General features: G+C 36.8%; 1 protein-coding gene across 5 annotated transcripts in view; it reads left to right on the forward strand.

Moving 5' to 3' along the window:
* LOC5569532 (LIM/homeobox protein Lhx9) overlaps positions 1–21,058 on the forward strand; it is a 395,755-nt gene that overhangs the window by 180,206 nt on the left and 194,491 nt on the right. For all 5 annotated transcript variants that reach the window (XM_021850406.1, XM_021850401.1, XM_021850404.1 and 2 more), the window contains one exon: positions 13,282–13,406. In XM_021850406.1, the coding sequence (XP_021706098.1) occupies positions 13,398–13,406 (9 nt within the window). In that variant the 5' untranslated portion in view covers positions 13,282–13,397. The remainder of the gene's footprint in view (positions 1–13,281; positions 13,407–21,058) is intronic.

The following is a 21,058-nucleotide window of genomic DNA, read 5'->3' on the forward strand; positions in this document are numbered from 1 at the left end:
AGTTTAGTTTGCCATTGGGTACCGTAACATCACAACACATCGATAGCAAGTTATTTTCATGCTTATATAGGGTTACCATCAGTATTATTATACGTACATTCGGATTGCCTGGGCTGTTTTGCTATTCAAAATCTTGTATTCCCTCCTGCCCAATGGATATTTGTTTTACTCTTCATGAACACATTTTTGTTTAAAACGCATAATCATTGCAGGGAAAATACATTCTCTCGTTTATTATTTGAAATTTTTTTACAGAATATTTTCAAATTTACGGGTTTTGACATTTTTGTCGCCATGAATCTCCTCGCAGAGAGAACAACAAAGATACATAGATAAAAAAAACAGTGCGTATCATACCTTCGTGCCGTGCGTACACGAATTCTCTCTGCTCTTGGGAGTTCTTTTTTTAAACTACCTAAAGCAATAAAACAGTACTTTTCAATGCTACAAAAACTTCACAATACTATTTTTCCTACTATTGATCCCTTTACGATCGTTGTTTGGATCTGGACCCGTGCCTTCGATTTTTCGTTGGACCCTTTGATGAAAGCTAGCGGTGGTAATCCTTCTTGAACACCGTCTTGGGAAAAACCTCTTAGGATGTCTCGTCTTCTTTCGTTTATTCACTAAAAATGGTTGCAACTACAAATAAAAAGAAAGGTGAATCTCTGAATTCACAACTTACTTCCAAAAAAAGTGGGATTTAAAACTGCCACTAAACGTGGCAAGAATGAAAGAAAGGACGTTTCTCCGGAATGCGAACTTTCTTCCAAGAGTGAAATGGATAATGTTGATAATTGCATCGAAATGAGCAAATTTTCCGAACACCAAATCAAAGCAGTCTCTAGCCCAGGCTCTTTGACTCAGATGAGGAAACAAAGAAGGCCGCCAATCGTAGTCAGTTGTTTCCAGTTAGGGGGATTTATGCAGGAGATGTTGAACTCCATTAGGGGAATCAAGGTTTCCTTCCAAATCGCAAAGAAAGGAAACTGTCGCGTTTGCCGGAAACTCTTAAGGCCGCGAACTTCTTCTCAAATATCTTGAAGAAAGGAAGCACAATTTTTTTACTTATGACGACAAAATTGAACGTTTGTGCATAGTTGTCTTGTGCAAAGTCGTCAACTATAAGTTATGTGAAGAGAACGAAAATTGAATTAATGATTTACTTGGGTTTTCCCCAGTCCAAGTAATCATAATGAAAAAGAGAATCCTAGCTGGCATGGTTCGGAAAGGGCTTTCTCAATAATATTAAAGCTTTAGAAAAAGCTAGACTTATGTTCGATGTCCATGTGGAATGGGAACATTTCCAGAAACCTGGAGGAAATTACCAGAACCCCACTTAGTGCCGTATAGTCGAGTCGTCGAGGCTCGTACCAAGTAGATAAACAGTAATATCCGTTAAGATAACGGTCTTTTCCAGAATTTTCCTTTTAACGCTGCCGCCACACGTAACTTCTACTCCACCTCTTCGTCTACCGAAAATTCTAACAGAAAATCATCAAATGTACCCACTTCAAGTGGGTTTTAATATTCTAACTGAACAATTGAATCTAATGAATCTAATGATCTTCAAAGACACCACTATGACTGAAGCAGTCCAAGTTGGTGTAAAATTTACTAATCAAATTGTTATTGGATTAGTTTTTTTCTAATGCATCCAATAAATAATAATTCATATATTTTAAATTAAAATACTCGTTCCTTGAATGGTGAAGAGGACAAACTGTTTAATTTTCTTACAGCTAATAACGTGCATATAGCATTTATTACTGAAACATATTTAGAACGTGGATCCAAACTTGAAAAATGTCCTAACTTTTTTATTTATCGTTGTTAAAACTTAAACTCAGTTTTGGTTTGGTTTGTAGATAAAAATTCTTTATTTCGTCTGTCAGGTCATTATTGGTAGTCAATGTTCGATAGCGATGTAAATAATCCAATGTTTATAATTCAATATGATTCACATGATAATCCAATAGCATTACTCGCAACACTGAATTCAAGTGAGAATATTTATGAACCTATCTGCAGCAGAACATTTATAGCGCCCGCATACAACCTCGTATGCAAGTTCCCGTTGGATCTCGTTTGGGCATTATTGGAATAACATGACATACGTCATCAATCCTTCAATGCTGGATTGTTATTATTTTGATCGAATCTGATCATCGCGATCTCCTCGCGAATAGTTCCGCGATATTTCAACATTTCCCCTCAATCCGGACATTAAGGATGTTCAGCAGTTTCCTATGTTGAGCAGCTGGAAGTCCTTTGGTGAATGCATCAGCTGGTTGATCCACCGTCGAGATATATTCTATCTTTAGCTTCTTGCTCCTGACGAGTTCCCGGATGAACATGAACTTCAAATCAAGGTGTTTCATTCGTTGGTGACTTCGAGGTTCTTCAGTGAAGTTTATGCATGGAATGTTGTCTTCCATGATTATGAATGGAGAACTTTCTATGCCCAGTTCATTCAGAAGGTTTGTTAACCACAATCCTTCTTTAGCAGCTTGACAGAGTGAAATTAATTCAGCTTCTGTTGACGACAAACTAACCGTTTGTTGTCTTTTGGTTGACCAAGACACAAGATTGCCGAAAACAAGAAACGAATTTCCAGAAATTGATTTTCGATCATCGATGTCGTTGGCAAAATCGGCATCAGCAAAACCCAATAAAACGTTTGAGTGTTCTCTATTGCTGAATACGATTTTTGTGTTCATGGTTCCTCGCAAATAACGCAAAATGCGTTTCAATCCTGTCCAATGTGCATTTGAAGGGGAAGCTTGGTATTTGCTTAGGATATTTACTGCAGCACTGATATCAGGGCGTGATACTAATGCTAGATATTGCAAGCAGCCAAGCAATTCTTTGAATGGATGTGATGTTAATTCATCATCATTTGACTTGACCCATCGTACATTCGGATCTAGTGGAGTGCTAACTGGTTTTGATTTGGACATTCCAAATCTTTTTAGGATTTTCTCTGCATAACCTGCTTGAGATATTTCCATGATTTGGTTCTGATAATCTCGGTGTATGTCCATACCCAAAAAGTGTTTCACTTCTTTTAAATCTTTCATTTGGAATAGCTTCCCAAGTTCAGATTTTATCCAGTTTAGTTGTGATTCCTGTTTTCCAAGAATGAGTATATCGTCTACATATAAAATCAAAATCAAATCTTTTGCTCGAGACGTATACACACAACAGTCACTCTTTAATGGAATAAAACTCAGCTTTTTAATTTCGTCATCGAATTTCCTGTTCCAAGATCTACTAGCTTGTTTTAAACCGTACAAACTTTTCTGTAGACGTACGATTTGAGAATTACCTATCTCATCGTTTGGAAGCTTCATGAAGATCGTTTCCTCTAAATCTCCATAAAGAAAAGCTGTCTTAACATCCATTTGATGAATAAAAAGTCCATTCTTATTTGCGACTGACAAAATTGTCCTAACGCTTTCCATTCTGGCTACTGGAGCAAAAGTATCCTGGTAATCAAAACCAGGTCGAATGAATAGCTTTTTGGTTCCTCGGTAAACAGTTGACCACTGTCCAGGTTTTATTTTCATGAAGAGAATTTAATTCTTCATCGATGGCAATTTTCCAATTCTCCCAGTCCTCCCGTTTCTTCAATTCGGCTACTGTTTCTGGAGCATCTTCATCGAATGTTGCAGAAGCTATCTTGGCAGAACTCGGTTGGAATCTTTGGGGAACTTTTCTTTTCCGTGTACCACGTCTTAGCTCTGATTGCTGCTCATCGATGCCCTCATCCTCCTCAGCATCCGCGAAAACCTCATCGGACGTCTCGATTATTACAACTTCTTCTGCTTCCACTTCTTCCTCAGGCTCAGGAAGTCGAATCACCTCTTCTTCATCATCTTTGTTTGTTTTGCTCTCATCTTCGTTGCAGATTGAAATTTCTTCCTCCTTATCTTCATTTTCGCAGTGTTTCTGCTCCCTCACAACAATTGGTAGATGAACATCTTCGGTTGTTGTATTACTGCGAACAATTGATTCATCAAAGACAACGTTTCTGGATATTTCAATTACTCGGTTGTTTTTATTCCACAACCGATATCCGTTATTCGCATAACCTACGAATGTCAATCGTTTTGTCTTCGAATCAAGCTTGTGACGTTTCTCTTTCGGAATTTGCTTGTAAGCATGGCTACCAAACATCTTTAGATTACTAAGGTCTGGTTTCCTGCCATTCCACATTTCAAAAGGCGTCTTGAGTTCAACAAGAGCATTTGTCGGAGACCTGTTAGTGACGTAAGCAGCCACATACAATGCTTCTCCCCACATTTCTTTCGAAAGTTCACTTTGATGGAGTAAAGCTCGAACCTTCTCCATTAGCGTTCGATTTATCCTTTCACTTACTCCGTTCTGCTGAGGAGTATAAGCAGGGCTGGTAGCAAAAAGTGGTGCCGAAAAAAGTTATTTTAGTGACCAGATGTGAGAAATAAGTGACTAAATAGTGACTTCCGATTCTCGAAAAAGTGACTAAAAGTGACTTGAAAATCAAAACGTAATTTGTTTTATTTCAGTTCTACTACACTGTTTTCGATCAAGAATGAAATGTCCAATATTATCTACTGCAGGTAGTAGGGCTAGTTGAGCTTGAGTACCAAATTTGGACACTTCTATTGTACTTTCAAAATTTCAAGATATTTCCATTTTTTTTTTCAAACAGAAAAGTTAGCATTTACGCAAATCATCCTTTTTTAGCAGATTTCCAACTCTTTTAAAATTAAAAAAAATGCTTTGAAGAAGATCATAGTTTGTGTCTTTCATATCACTAAGTATTTTATTTTGTAATGTAAATTTTGAAAAGATATATTTGTGATATTAATGTTTTTTGTCATTTCACATTTCCATCCAAATTCACAAAAATGACATCTTAAAACCTCTGAAATTGAATTCATTGTAAACTGTGTAGATCCCATTTTTTCATTACTTCAAGTCGTTAAGAATTCATGACTTAGTCTAGAAAAATTATTAGCGTATAGATAAAGATATATAAAATATAATGATCACAAGAGGCTACATTCTATTAGCTTTGTGTAACTAGACCAAGATTACGGAAAATGTAATATTTGATCATCAATCAATATGTCAAATTAAAAATGTTGATAGAAAATTGAATATGATTCTTAAGACCAATGTCCTTCGAATGCCGACTGAATGAGAACAACTAGTTGAAAGCCTGAGTGAAATTGAAATTTTTCATCAGCAATTTAATTAGGAGGTACGTTTGGCAAAATGGACATTTAGCATAAAAACGATAGGCTCAATAGGCCGTTCATCTGAGTTATGCTTTTAAAGTAGTTATTATTTTAATCAAACTTACTAGGATACTTTCATGATTCACTTGGTATTGGGGGTTATAGTCGATCGAATTGTAATTAAGTATGTAATTAAAAATATTTTAATACCATGCATATTCTTGTCGAATATAAACTCCGTGGCTTTCTAAAAACCTCTTGCCGAAATGAATCAAAAGTGCCAAGAAGAGGATCCACCTCCCCACATTTCTTTGGAGATAGCATGCATGATTTCATTAACAATTCAATGAAAATGATAAATTCTCTGAAGCTTTTCTGTATTATGTATTAATCCATGAATATATGCATACTCAATATACTTCGAAAGAGGTTTTTTTTTCAAAATTTAAATACATGCATAAGAAAAAAGGAAGTATACTCTACCCAAGGTCTATTCGGCCATTTTTTATGGTTTGGTTTACAAATAAAGACTGTCCTAAGAAGTATATTTTTTATTCTCAAATAGTTTTTTTTTTTCGTTGTAGTGTTAAATACCTATATTGAAGATTTTGTAAAAATTTAAAGAGCTTCATACTAGGCTTGTTTGTGTAATAAAACGAATTCCGAAGATAAAGAGAACAATTATGTTTCTATTTTGGAACGTATTACTCGATTATTGAAGACAACATAATACATCAAAGATATAAAAATTCCTATTAAATGAGAATACCCGAGATTTTCAACAGAATACGTAACATTTAAAACATTAATTTTACAGCAATGAACTTACACCATACTAATAATAATTAAGATACTATCACAAATGGAGTGAAACTCTATGAAATATTAACTTTTTTTCACAGGAAAACCATGAACCAAAGTTTCGATACTGACCATGAAGTTAAATTGAAACTCAGCCTTAATTAAAAAAGGCCGATTCGTTATTTTCTCTCGAAAATTTAGCTCAAAATAGTTGAAAAAAGTGACTTTTTAACGAAAAAAGTGACTTTAGTTGAAACGGCCTCAAAAAAGAGACTTTAAAGTGACTGGCTTAAAAAAAGTGACCAGCTCACTAAAAAGTGACTCGCTACCAGCCTTGAGTATAAGGAACGGTAAAAAACATTCTGATACCTTTATTCCTACAGTAGTCTTGGAAATCTTTGCCAAGATATTCTCTACCGTTATCGCAACGCATTTTAGACAACTTTTGACCAAAGTGAGCTGTTGCCATTGCTTCGTATTCTTTAAAACGATCGAATACGTCACTTTTTCTTTTAATGAGATAAACAACAGTGAAATGGGTAAAATCATCGGTAAAGGTGACGAAATACCGATACCCATCGTAGGTGGATTGCTCCATATACCCGCATACATCTGTATGCACTAATTCAAGTGGCCGACTTGATCTGGGTAATTGCATAGAAAGAAACTTCTTGCATGATTGTTTGCCTGCTAAACAACTCTCGCAAACTTCATACTGTTTGACTAAATCATTTGATGAAATATCTATTCCATCAACCATATTGTTTTTGAGCAGTTTTTCAAGCCCCGAAAAACTAAGATGACCGAGCCGTTTATGCCAATCGGTTAGACTTACCTTCCTTTGACTAAACAACGCTGCTTGGTCGACAGTATGCTCCAAAAACATATCAACGCAATACAAACCATTTTTATTCTTCCCCTCAGCGATAACCTCGCCTTTATCTTCAATTCGAACCTCTTTATCCTGAAAAGTGACCCTTTTCCCCATGGAATTAATCTTTCTGACTGAAAGGAGGTTTTCTTCGAGATTGGGAATGAAAAGAACATCGTACAATTCAATACGTTTTATTTTGTTCAAGCCAACAACCGATTTCAATGTTACCTTTCCTTTCTTCACAGCCTGTAGGGTCTCCCCCGACTTTGCTGTGCTGATGGTAACCGGTGTTGCCAGCTTCACCGCTCTCTGTAACAATTTTTCGTCGTTCACCATGTGGCTTGAAGCTCCAGAGTCCACAGCAAACGATACCTTCCGAGATTCCTTCTTCTTTTCTCCTGCTAGCATCGCATGACCTTGGTGATGAACAAACCGCTTCTTCTTCTTCTTCTTTAACGCCGGGCATTTATTTTTGTAGTGTCCTGGCTTTCCACACCCAAAACACTCAATTACTCTTTTGGTCGTTTTTAGCGCCACGTCTGGCACCACTGGCTCATCATCGACCTCCATCGTCTCGCTTTGCTCCGCATCCAACAGCATTCGTTTTATTTCCACTAACGGCTTCTTGCAGAGTTCATCGCACGGCAAAACGGTCAATGCTCCCTTGACGTGCTGATATCGCTTCGGTATGGCTATCATCAGAGCGGCCATCTTCTCCGATTGATCCATTCGAGTACCCATCCGATCTAGCTCCCGGATTATCGTCTCGTACTCGTCGAACAAGGCCGAAATAGAAGTATGTTTTCTATTTTTGATCGAAAACAATCGATCACGCATGGCAATCATAACGCCCGTTCCAACTTTTTGGTAGGTTTTCTCCAATAGATCCATAGCCTCCTTTGCGTATGAGACTCCGATTAGCTTGTTAAGGACGTCATTGTTCACCCACATAACAATTTCATCCAGAGCGTTCATGTCGTCGTTGATTCTCTTACGCAGCTTTGCTTTTCTCACTTCCTCTTGGGCTTCCGAATTACCCGCCACGGGAGTGGCGTATTCTTCTTCGTACGGAGTACGAACCAACGTATGGATGAGGTCCATCATAGAGAGGTGGTGCTCCATCCTCCACTTCCATGCCGCAAACATCCTCTCCGACCCATCGAAGATATGGGCACGATCTCGTACAGCAACGGCGGTATACGGCAGCTGCCGTTCGAATGCTCCTCTCTCGGTCCGATTCTCAATCTCCTGTCGCTGGTTTGCAGGTTGACCACCTGCCTTGACTTCGACATCGTTCACAGACATCTTTCGATTTCTTCAAAAAAACTTGATCGTTGAAGAAAAATAAATCTTGCTCAGTTGACTACTGGGCCCATAACCTGTTAAAACTTAAACTCAGTTTTGGTTTGGTTTGTAGATAAAAATTCTTTATTTCGTCTGTCAGGTCATTATTGGTAGTCAATGTTCGATAGCGATGTAAATAATCCAATGTTTATAATTCAATATGATTCACATGATAATCCAATAGCATTACTCGCAACACTGAATTCAAGTGAGAATATTTATGAACCTATCTGCAGCAGAACATTTATAGCGCCCGCATACAACCTCGTATGCAAGTTCCCGTTGGATCTCGTTTGGGCATTATTGGAATAACATGACATACGTCATCAATCCTTCAATGCTGGATTGTTATTATTTTGATCGAATCTGATCATCGCGATCTCCTCGCGAATAGTTCCGCGATATTTCAACAATCGTAATAATCGACTTGATGGGGCATGTGGAGGAGTTGCAATCACCATTCATAGGCGTTTAAAACATCAACTGTTTTCGTCATTTGAAACTAAAGTTTTTTTTAAACTTATGGTGTTTCAGTTGAAACACAGCTTGGTAAATATAATTTCATAGCTGCCTATTTGCAAGTTAGTTTGTTAGTTAGTTTGCTACATACTGACTTGCGAAAATTGACTCGCAGTAAGTCAAAAATTTTTGTCATTGGTAACTTTCATGCCAAACATCGGTCATGGAATAATTCTCAAAGTAATTCCAATGGCAGAATTTTATTTGATGAGTGCTCTTCAGGATATTTCTCTATTCAATACCCTGGTAGCCCTACATGTTTTTCCTTTTCTAGAAATCCATCTATGATTGACTTGGTCTTAACCGACTCTAGTCATCTTTGTAGCCAATACTCATGCTGAATTTGATTCTGATCATGTCCCTGTTACATTTCAAATACCCCATGAAGCGATTCTCAATCCTATCAGCGCCACTTTCAATTGTTTTCGAGCCGACTGGAATATATATGAAACGGATATTGACTCTTATCTTGATGTTAACATTTCTTTACAAACAAAACTTGATATTGTCAATGCTCTTGAAACATTAACGAATTCCATGGTTGAAGCCAGGAGCATTGTAATTCCAAAATGTGAAGTAAAATTTGAATCCGTGATTATCGACCATGATCTTAATAAACTCTTGATCCGTCTCAAAAACTTGAGGAGAACGCACGCGCGATCCTGCTTTGAAAATTATATGGCACGATTTGCAGAAAGAAATCAAGAAACGTTTTGCTCAATTGAGAAATAAAAATTTGGAAAATAAGAGTTCTCAATTGGACACTGGCTCAAAGCCCTATTGGAAATTATCTTGTATTATTAAAAAACCTCAGAAGCCAATACCGGCATTGAAAGAGGAAAACAAATTATTACTAACTAATTGCGAAAAAGCTCAAAAACTTGCTATACAGTTTGAAAACGCGCACAATTTTAATTTAGGACTTACTAGTCCAATTGAAAATCAAGTTACTCAGGAGTTCCAAAATATTCTCAATCAAGAGAACGTTTTCGAAAACGCCTGGGAGACTGATTCGATTGTCTATTGTTAAAAAATTCAAAAATATGAAAGCTCCTGGCGATGATAGAATTTTCTACATCCTCATCAAGAAACTTCCAGAAAGTAGCTTATCATTTTTAGTTGATATATTTAACAAATGTTTTCAATAAGCATATTTTCCTGATAAATGGAAAAAAGCTAAGGTTGTTCCAATTTTGGAACCAGACAAAAATCCTGCAGAAGCTTCTAGCTATCGTCTAATCAGTTTGCTTTCCTTCATCAGTAAACTTTTTGAAAAGGTAATTTTGAACAGAATAATGGCCCACATCAACGAAAATTCATTTTTTGCCAATGAACAGTTCGAATTCCGCCATGGACATTCGTCCACTCATCACCTTTTACGTGTAGCAAATTTGATCCGTTCCAACAAATCTGAAGGCTACTCTACTGGTCTTGCTCTTCTAGACATAGAAAAAGCATTCGACAGTGTTTGGCATGAAGGTTTGATCGTAAAATTAAAAAACTTTAATTTTCCAACATACATTGTTAGAATAATTAAAAGTTATCTGTCAAATCGTACACTTCAGGTTAATTATCATAACTCCAGATCTGAAAGACTTCTTGTAAGAGCTGGTGTTCCTCAAGGCAGCATTTTGGGACCAAAATTATACAATATTTTCACATCTGACTTTCCTGAATTACCTCAGGGATGTCAAAAATCTTTGTTTGCGGATGACACAGGCCTCTCCGCCAAAGGCCGAAGCCTGCGTGTCATCTGTAGTCGATTGCAAACAAAGTTTGAATATTTTTTTCTTCATACTTGCAGAAATGGAAGATTTCTCCTAATGCTCCCAAAACTTAACTAATACTATTTGAACTACTAATAACTTTATTTGAAACCTTCGAGTAGACATGATGTCACGATGAGAGGGGTTCCAATAAATTAGTCAGATGAAGTTAAATATTTAGGGCTCATGTTAGATAAGAATTTAACTTTCAAAAATTACATTGAGGGCATTCAAGCCAAATATAACAAATATGTAAAATGTCTCTATCCTTTTTATGAATAGAAAATCGATACTTTGTCTTAAGAACAGGCTTTTGATATTCAAACAAATTTTCAGGCCAGCCATGTTGTATGCTGTACCATTAAAGACTAGCTGTTGTAATACCAGGAAGAAAGCTCTGCAGAGAATTCAAAATAAAATTTTGAAAATGATTCTGAGGCTTCCTCCTTGGTATAGTACCAATGAGTTACATACATAGAATATCCAATGGTGAAACATAATGAAACAAACGTCAAATAAAATCTATATAAATAAAAATGGAATAGTGTTTGTATGTCACGAAATGACTTACAAACGGGTGAACGGATATGAACGATTCTTTCTCTATTTTGTATGTTAAGGGTTCCGTGTTTGTGTGTATAAAAATCCTAGGATATTCACCGGGAAAGTTGGAAAAACGAGCGTGAACGGAACTGTCATTTTTATGGGTCGATCAGTAGTGTTTTTCAACAGCCTACTTGATGGCAAGACGAAGTTTGCCGGGACCACTAGTTATTAATAATTTCAGGCAAATATCGTTACAATCTTCTATTGCCACGATTAATGTGTTATATGATTAGGTTAAGTTAGGTTAAATAAATTGAAAACGTGTTTTTATTTTTCTCTTATAAGCAGGTGAAATCAACTCACCTGTAAAAAATCTGAACCGCTACGGAAAATGTAATGTTATATGTTGCTAACAAAACGTTAATAAAATCTTAAATTTGTTTTACCAAATTAGGATTATGGAGTTGTTTAACACAGAACACCTAGATATAAGAAATGAATGTAATGTTTGGAATGATACTAGTAAAGAAAAAAAAGCATTGATGAAAATGCAACTTAAACAGTTTTTGAAATTTTCATACCGTGTATAGTTAATTGAAATAAAAATAAATGTTAAGAAATTCTGTTGTTTACTCTCTTCTTGGTCTAAACAAATATGGTAACCCTATTCTCAAAGCCTTAGACACCTAACCGGGGAAATTCCAACCGTCGGATTCAGTCGATGCGATGCACTTTGCTGCATTGCGATTTGCCAGAAGGTACCGACCGACCGACCGACCTGTTCGATCCTAAATAAGGTAAAGAGGTGATGATTGCTCCTGCTGACGTATGTATCTTCTCGCACCAGGAACGATGCACGAAGTTTAATTTAATTTTCTGATTTCATAATAAACTTTGCCAATTATAAACGTTTTCCATGTCTAATTTCCATTCGTAGGGCGGTACTTCTACGCCTGTGCCAGACACTGTTGCTAACGAGAGTCAAAACGGCATGATACCTTCCAAACGATGCGTTTGGAATGCAGACGTGCAGCAGTATTCTGTGGCACGGTTAAAAGCGTTGAAGATCATTTCAGCAGCGTCAAAATGTAATAAAGTTATCTAGTGCAATAAAATATATTGAATTTACTAGGTGCACTTTTTTATCTTTTAAAAAGCGTGATTTTGATTGGAAACATTCCATTGAATGGCCGTTATGTTCCTCACTAAGATGTCTCTATTTTTTTTTGGAATTATGTTTGCTAAATTGGAATTTTCAGTGATATTCTGGTATTTTTTTTTTGTAAATGCTACGGACTTCTAGTAGAATATTGGGAACTTAAACGACTATGATAAAGCCAAATGTGAGATTTTTTAAAAGTATGTGGATATAATGGACATTGTTGAAGAATATGGACAATTTACCAACTATTTAAAAAAAATGTAATGGATGGATTGAAGAATTGGCAGTAGGAGAATCACAGCTCATGATTGGTAAACCTAAAACACAATTATGTGCCATACAAACATATTTTGGTAGACCCATAAAACCATGTGGTTGACTGTATAGATCATTTTAATTGACATGAAAATATTCTGAGCTGGTGCGGCCAGTATAAAAAGATCCTTTCAACAAAATGTTATCAGTAACTTTATTAAGATTTATAATGGAATAAAAAAAATTAAAATGCTAATAACTTTGAACAAAATTTCAAGGTAAATTTGAACTAAAGCATTATTTAAATGCGTGTATCTTAATATCCGGATCACTTTAAAATCCTGGAATAATTTAATGTCGCTATTGGAGGCTTTGACTGTAAACGAAATTGTTTGCCAATAAAAAAAAAAGATCTACAAGCAAACATCATTAATTTCGGTCATCCTTCGCATCAAGTGCATTATTGAGCCGCAGCCTAGCGGATGCGTGGCTTGCTGCAAATAATATTAATTCAATGGTAATAATTATTTTTAATTAATTTCGTTCCGTCAGTTTCCAATGAACCATCAACTGCCGGCGGTTGTATGTTAATTTGGTGCTTTCGCAACCATGCTTTCCATTCCCATCGACGGCATTAATTGGTCGATGAAAGTAGGAGTGCACCACCACCCCTTCAGTATTCGATGGGTTTTCGAAAAAAAAATACCTGCAACTTTTTTTTCTCTCACTACATTCCTCGATTAAGCAAATATTAATTTTCCATTTTTCTCTCTTTTTTTTGGTTTACAGCAAACTGGGCACTCATGGGACTCCAAAACGCCGAGGGGCAGGACATGAGCCTCCTGTGAAAAGCTTGACCTACGGTGACGTCAAGCGTCCAGTGTCAGGAATGCACAGCACTGAAAATGTTGCTGGTAAGTAAATCGAACGATGGTTGAGTGTGGAGCTAATTCATAAATTTAAAAAAGGCTACTTATTGTGGTGACTATTAGTGTAACCGCAATTAACGTTGTTGTTATTTTTCGTCGTAATGAGTTATTTTAATTACATAACTTATTTCAGTCGCGTAATGACTCATTACGCAACGCTTATTTATCAGGTAAATTATACGATTTATAAAAGGATTTTCAAAATGTCTAAACGTATCTCAATACGATTTATCATAACTCTAAGTGGGTTTTACGAAATTGCAAAACAAATTTTAATATATTTTCTTCAAGAGCCACTCAAAAAGCATCCCTTATTATCAGAAAGACCAGTGCTTGAAATGACTAGTGTTCAGAATATTCAACATACTGACGAAGTTTTCACTAACAGATGTTTATACATACCGATGCTAAACAATTCTTTTCCATTGTGAAATAAGAGTTTGATCAATCTTGATCGTATATTGGAAATAGTGTAATGAAATTATCATTTTCCATTGCTTGTATCCGTCATATCCATTTTTATATCGATCGCAATTAGTTTTAAATCGCCTCACTCGGTTCACTAAGATATAGCGAGTAATCCAAAAATAACACTTCAACGTTATGATAAAATGTTTTACTAGAATATTTAAATACAGGCACCCTCTCCATTCCTACAGTATGATAAAATTTGTGGATTATCTTTAAAGTTCATTGGGTGCTATCGAACATATAAGGGCCGATTCACATATTTCATAACGCTGAAGGGGGTGGTGGGTGGATGTCCTTGGCGTGTAGCAGCTCATACAAAATTTTTTGAACATTCATATAAAAAGCGTTACAAGGGTGTGGGTGGGTGTCAAAGATTCCCATTTTTGGCGTTATGAAACAAACCCTAAGTACACAGTGCAACGAAAACATGCATTCACATCACAATCAAAGCAACCGCTAAAAAACGATGCTTGCTGAATTGGATGAATACAAAAAAAAAACATTGCTTTGTATCCTGAGAGAGAGGAGACAGCTGGCTTAGATTGTGAGCTCCCAAAAGTCAAGGGTACCTGTCATCAACTGTCACTGGAAAACCCGCACATTCAAAGGGCAGAGCGTGGAAAACCCTCAAAATTCAAGTAAATGTAATTAAAATTTCTAAGTGTTCTTCAATCATCTCACATTTTAAATAGTTGAATACCTAAATATAGTTGTGTGTTGGCAAAGTAGTATTGATTTTCTTATATTCATATCCTTTTCATAGTAAACAACAAAAAGTGAATATGATTTTGACCAAAATAAGATCATCTGACCGTTGTGCACTGCACAACCCAAGGGTTATAGAAAGAAGTCAAAGAAGGCAAGAAAACATACCAACTGTCAGTGAGCTGTCTCCTCTCTCTCAGTTTGTAATTTGTTGAATAACAGTAATTAAAGAGAAGTAGGCTGTCATTGAAATTTATAGGCGTCGTTAAGGCCGCACGGGACGTCATTATAATCATCCTATCCATTTGAAGAAGCAGATCTCAAGTACCACTTCATATATGGATGTGAAAAATTTATCACTATATTCTATATATGTGGTGCACAATCGATTAAATTTTCAGCTTCATCGATTCACTAAAACTCGAGATTTGCTTCGGCAAAGTTTTGATGATAATTGTTAGAGTGAGACAAAAGATAGGGAAAATAACACGGTCTCCCGTGTCCCGTTAATGATTGTTGCTAAATCATGACACAATTTCGAGTTAATAAAAATGTTGTTTCCGTTTGCAAGCTGCGGGACCTAAGCTGATAACGTAGTCCGTAAAAGGCCCTATTCGCAGCCGCAACACGTCTTTTCACTTCGCAGGAAACGTCGTTGTCACATGTCACAAGAGTTCCATGGTAAACAAATTCTTCAACAACTTCAAACACATCCTCACCAAATACTACTTCAGCACCTACACCACCAAGCCTGACTCTTTCTCTACCTGCAACCATGTACTTCGTTTTGGTAGAATTAATAGTCAGGCATATCCTCGCTGTCTCCCTCTTCAGAGGCACGAATGAATCTTCCACTGTCCTGCGATCGATTCCAATTAGGTCTATATCGTCCACAAAGCCAAGGAGCATGTGCGACCTTGTGATAAAAAAATCTCCTAATAGCACCCTCGAGTGCAATGTTGTACAGTAAATTCGAAAGTGCGTCTCCCTGCTTCAGCCCGTCTAACGTCACGAACGAGGTTGACACCTTGTCTGCGATCCGAACACTTGATTTCGAACCATCCAGCGTAGCACGTAGCAGCCTAATAAGTTTCGCCGGAAAACCATGTACAGACATTAGCTGCCACAGCTAATGTTTCACTGAGTCGTACGCCGCCTTGAAATCAATAAACAGATGGTGAGTCTGCAAGATATACTCCCGGAATTTATCTAGGATCATTCGTATAGTAAACATCTGGTCCGTTGTCGAACCGCCCTCACGGCCAATCCGGATACACGGTCGGATATGTAGTATACACCTCCTATTCCACCAGTAATGCTTGATAAAATTTAAATATATTTTGAACGTATTTATGTGAAAGTACGTGGTACGAACTTTTACCACACTTTACTCTATAATGATGAAGCTCCGATGAGCACTGGTTACCATTAGTGTTGCGATGGATCTTCTTCGCGAACGATCATGTACGCATCTTCGCGATCCAATATTCGTCAAAATTCATTTTTAATTTTTGCATCACGAAGAGCATCGCAAAATGCAAACGGAAGCAATTCCGAAGAAGCAAAATGAACTACCTAAAAGTTGCTCGCGAAGCCCTTTCGCTCACAGGATTAATGTATCCACGCGCAGTTTATTCTCGTGATTTATTGCACGATTGCTTCTTCTCGTAAAGCCAAGCAAACACTCTGCTAGTCGCATCGTGTTCTAAGAACACGCAATTCGACAAAAGCACGCGTGAAGTACACAACAAGAGCGTGCCTGGTTGCTGTTGGCTATGGCTTGGAGCGCTACAACTCTGTAGCGAATTGAGCAACATTCGTGTGGTAATTCTTAGGTACAATTACAACAGAACATCGATAGCATATTTACGAATCGTAAAATGTACCGATTTCAACACTTATTATTAGCGAGATATAAAAGTGTAGCATATACAAACAAAAATGCTTTTAAATTTCGTTGTTTAGTTACATTTAATTTAAATGCTGTTGAAAAAACAAGAGAGGTCTGGGAGATTTCGGTTGCAGGTTTTCAATTCAAACAAACCACAGTAGGTACATGCAAGTGAATTTTCTTTTTAAAATAAATCAATTACCGACACGCAAAACAAACAAGCCTTTAATGGCGCAACAGCTTGCCCACATGAAGATGATCGAAGTGAATATTTTCCTGCTCTTCGCGAAAAGCATGCAGCGTAAATCGTACCGTTCACATTACCGAGCGATGAAAAATCACCTGATGCCAGCGTCCGGAGAAGCAGCGATCCGAAAATGAATCACGACCGAACCTGAACGGTTGTTCGTGTTCAGTCGCAAATACTATTTTGATGTGAAGGGAAAATTCATCCTGCTTCGTGTTTCCGATCGCTGTTCAGCAACATTGTTTACCATTATAAATATTAACACCTATACTCCAAGAAGTTCATGAGTTCAAGAAGACATACCTTAGATCATCACGGAGATAAAGCCACCAAGATGTTTTCTTAACTTACCACAAATTTCAAATTGAAATTTTCAATGTTCCGAGTATATAAAATATTCATAGTGTGGTACGTAAAGCTGCGCGACATCATATGCAATATTATATTATATTATATCAATTAAATTATTATATTATATTACTAGTGGTCCCGGCAAACTTCGTCTTGCCATCAAGTAGGCTGTTGAAAAACGCTGTGGTTCACGCCGTACAAAATGACAATTCAGTTCACTCTCATTTTTCCTACCTTTCCGGTGAATATCCTGGTATTTTTATTCGCACAAACACGTCGGAACACGTGACAAACAAAATGGAGAAAGCAACATTCAAATTCGTTGACCCGTTCGTAAGCCATTTCGTGACATACAAACACCATTCCATTTTTATTTATATAGACTAGTGGTCCCGGCAAACTTCGTCTTGCCATCAAGTAGGCTGTTGAAAAACGATATGGTTCAGTTCCGTTCACTCTCGTTTTTTCAGCTTTCCCGGTGAATATCCTTGGATTTTTATACACACAAACACGTCGGAACCCGTGACAAACAAAACGGAGAAAGAATCATTCAGATCCGCTGACCCGTTCGTAAGTCATTTCGTGACATACAAACACCATTCCATTTTTATTTATATAGATAGATATTAAATATAGTATAACGTAAATTGAATTAACGTTAAATGAGGTTGGGTGTATTGATATTTTAAAACACATCGGAAACCTATTCTTATCCTCGCCTTGCTGTTAAATTATCCCCAAATTACTACGGAAAATCTCCAAAATACTACGGAAAATCCAAGACATCCTTGTGTAAAGTATAGCCTTAGATGGGGTCCAAAAATGCTAATTATCTACAAGGTAATGTTAAGTTGTTAACGTTGAACAGTTCAACTTGAACTCAAAGACTATTACCGGTAAAGAAATCTCAAATAATGCAAACCCTAGGATAAAAAAGGTTGGTGTGGTAATGGGATTTGAGTTCAGCAAACAATTGATAGTCCATAATTAGTCATTTTTGTGGCATATGCCAGGAATACTACGGCCATGACAACAATTATTTCGAAAACCATGTTTTAGAAGCTTAAAATTAATTTGTAAAGTTGTCGAGTAGTGTTTGATCCTCTGGTCGCGTCACTTGCTCATACGAAGGCGGTTGACGTGAGCAGGTCAAAGCGCGTCGCATGCGATAAAATAGTGTCACGAATTACGGATAAAGTTGGTAGTGTTTGATCTTTTAATCGTATTGCTTGCGAGAGCGGGCGATGAGCACTTGTTCGGCGTACAATGCGTTTATCGATTTAATATCGCGAAACCGATTTGGCGTGAATAAATCATGGATCACTTCACCAACCAAAGATGACTCCCAGATTCTTCGGTCTCTAGTAACAATGGTTGTCTAACTAACAATCCTTCCCTTCCCGATGGCCGTAGGGATGCGCCCTGTGCCATTGAGGAATGGTAACCCGATCAGAACTGTAGCATATTTTGTTACACAGTTTTTTTTTCTCACAAAATATGTTATAATTATGGTTAGTACTTAAAATAACAAAAACAAATCCTCTACATTAACTAAATTGAAACAAAACTAGATATAATTTAATCAGAATATAAACCATTATGTTTCAAATCAAACAAAAATATTACTCATTTTGTTCTTTTCCAAAGGTGAATTAAAACAAAATCTGTTATTTTATTTACATGATCAAAAGCGCACATGTGTAAGTAATTTCTCTAAGATTTTCTATGACAAACTGTGTTAAAATTATGTTTCAAATTGGAACTAATTTTAAACAGCCTTTGGTATTATAACTGATTTTGTTTCAATTGTCTTATAATTTCCTCCATCCACTCAGAGTGCTCCCAACAAAAATGAAACAACATTTGTTATTTGTAACACTGCTCATACTTCCAAAATATACCCAAATTACATGGAATTTCCTGTATATATGGAACTGTTATGCGAGTATGGGCAGAACAGATCTTGGTATAATTGTGATACAATTGTGTTGTAATCCACTAGTCAGGAAGCTAAACCCAACCTCTATTCATTAAATGTAAGTGCAAATTTGATTGCTTTGCTCCATGATTGACTACGAACTGTACGGTATTCTATGCTATGGAAAACAAAAGCTCTTTTAGATTGACCAATTTCTGCAATTTCCTGCACAATTACATCAAAGTATGTAATCAAATGTTATCCACCGTGATCATTATCTTCATACATTAGCATCCAAACGAGATTCAGAGAACAGATTACTTATCCGGAATTGCACTTAGATCCCTTCTATGTATGTGTATGCAGAAAAACTATTCTAAACACCGCCCCTCACCCTTTCCCGCTCCTCAGGCGAAGGCAACAAAGCATCGAAATCAACTGTACTGCCCCGCGAGCACCAAAGTGCCTGGACAGGAAAAACGTATAAATCCATTTTAAATATGTGAACTTTTCCATCCGTCTCAAAGTAACTAACAGATGGAACGGCAACGGGGCAAAAAACGATCTAACGAAAGGGGACAGCAATCGAAAAGGATTGCATTTTCTACTTTTGTCCTCCGTCGTGACCAGGGTCGGATTTTCAAATGGGGGTCATGGGGCCACAGTCTTGTGGGGGCTTTTCTCGAATGAATCTTTTTCGATATTATAGAATGGACTAAGAGATAATTTCAGAAATAACTTTGTTGGTCAATATTCTGATTAAGATTAAAATTTTCAGCAGTCAGTTTTTTGTGAAGCTTTCATAATTGCAGCTTGGATTCAGAGTACTATTGCGTGCTATTGGATAATAGAATTGTAATGCTTTGAAACTGGTTTCTTTGCCTTTTTTATGCATTCCTGCAAATTGTATTGTTTTTCTTTATATTTTTTACCTTTCTGTTAGCAGAGCATTGATTGATTCCTTCTTGATAGTTCTTGATTGTTAATATGACATATTTTCTTCATGATATGTTTTGAAGTATCTGTAATTGTATTCTGTTTCTGTATTATTTTTTATTGAAGAATTCTATATGGTTTGCTGAGGACTGGTATTCATACGTTTTTGATATTGTTATGTATTTCTAAATATTGTTGAAATTCAAGTTGTGGACTTAATCACATCTAAGAAAATATGTATAATTTTTTCAGTATTTTGCTCAAGGTTTATTTTATGTAAATCTTGCCTATACAATCAGATTTAATTTTATCCAATTTCTGGAATACCAGTGAATCTTTCAAATATTTAAATATAATTTAGAAAAGTAGAAACCACTGTATCAGTTTCTTCACTTGTAAACATGTTTAGTCGCGAATTTTGGCCCCTGATAGATACGGCCCTGATCATGACCAATCCGGAGCCTTGGGCTTCGGCTCCGGCGGTTCCGGCTTCTCAAACCCCAACGAGGACGACGACGACGATGCGATACGATGTCTTGACAAACGACATAAAGAGGAACTTCGGCTGATTGAAAACAAAGTGCATGGGACTGGGCCCCCATGAATGAATGCATGCCCGCTGCCAGAAGAAGTAGGATGTGTTTGTGTGTGTATGTATGTGGGGACTCCAAGAGTTGGAAATGGAAATTGGATCTGAAATGCACTTAACGAAACGATTCGCCATCCATCCATACATTGGGTGGACGTGGTGCCGTTGGACAGACTGACTGGGTGGTTTGCCAAATAATATCGAAATGGATTTAGTCAACAACATTTGAACGATTGTGCTGAAATTGTTTTGGCGCTGGGATATTGCTTCACTTCGAGAAATATGTGCAGCGAGTTAGGATTGTTTCTTATTAGGAAGAGTATCAAGCACAAGAATAAGCTAAATTACTTTTGACACTGTTCTTCAGTATAAGTATAAACGATTTGTTATTTGATCGTACTCAGATAACGGATAATTTCCATTTTACGGGGATTGGGGAATACCAAAAGGCCAGTAAAATGGAAATTATCGCCATACGTAATAGAATGCCCAAAAATCATCACGTTTTTTTATCAATAAATTGACATTG

Source organism: Aedes aegypti, chromosome 3 (assembly GCF_002204515.2).
Source record: "Aedes aegypti strain LVP_AGWG chromosome 3, AaegL5.0 Primary Assembly, whole genome shotgun sequence".
In the NCBI taxonomy this organism is placed as follows: domain Eukaryota; kingdom Metazoa; phylum Arthropoda; class Insecta; order Diptera; family Culicidae; genus Aedes; species Aedes aegypti.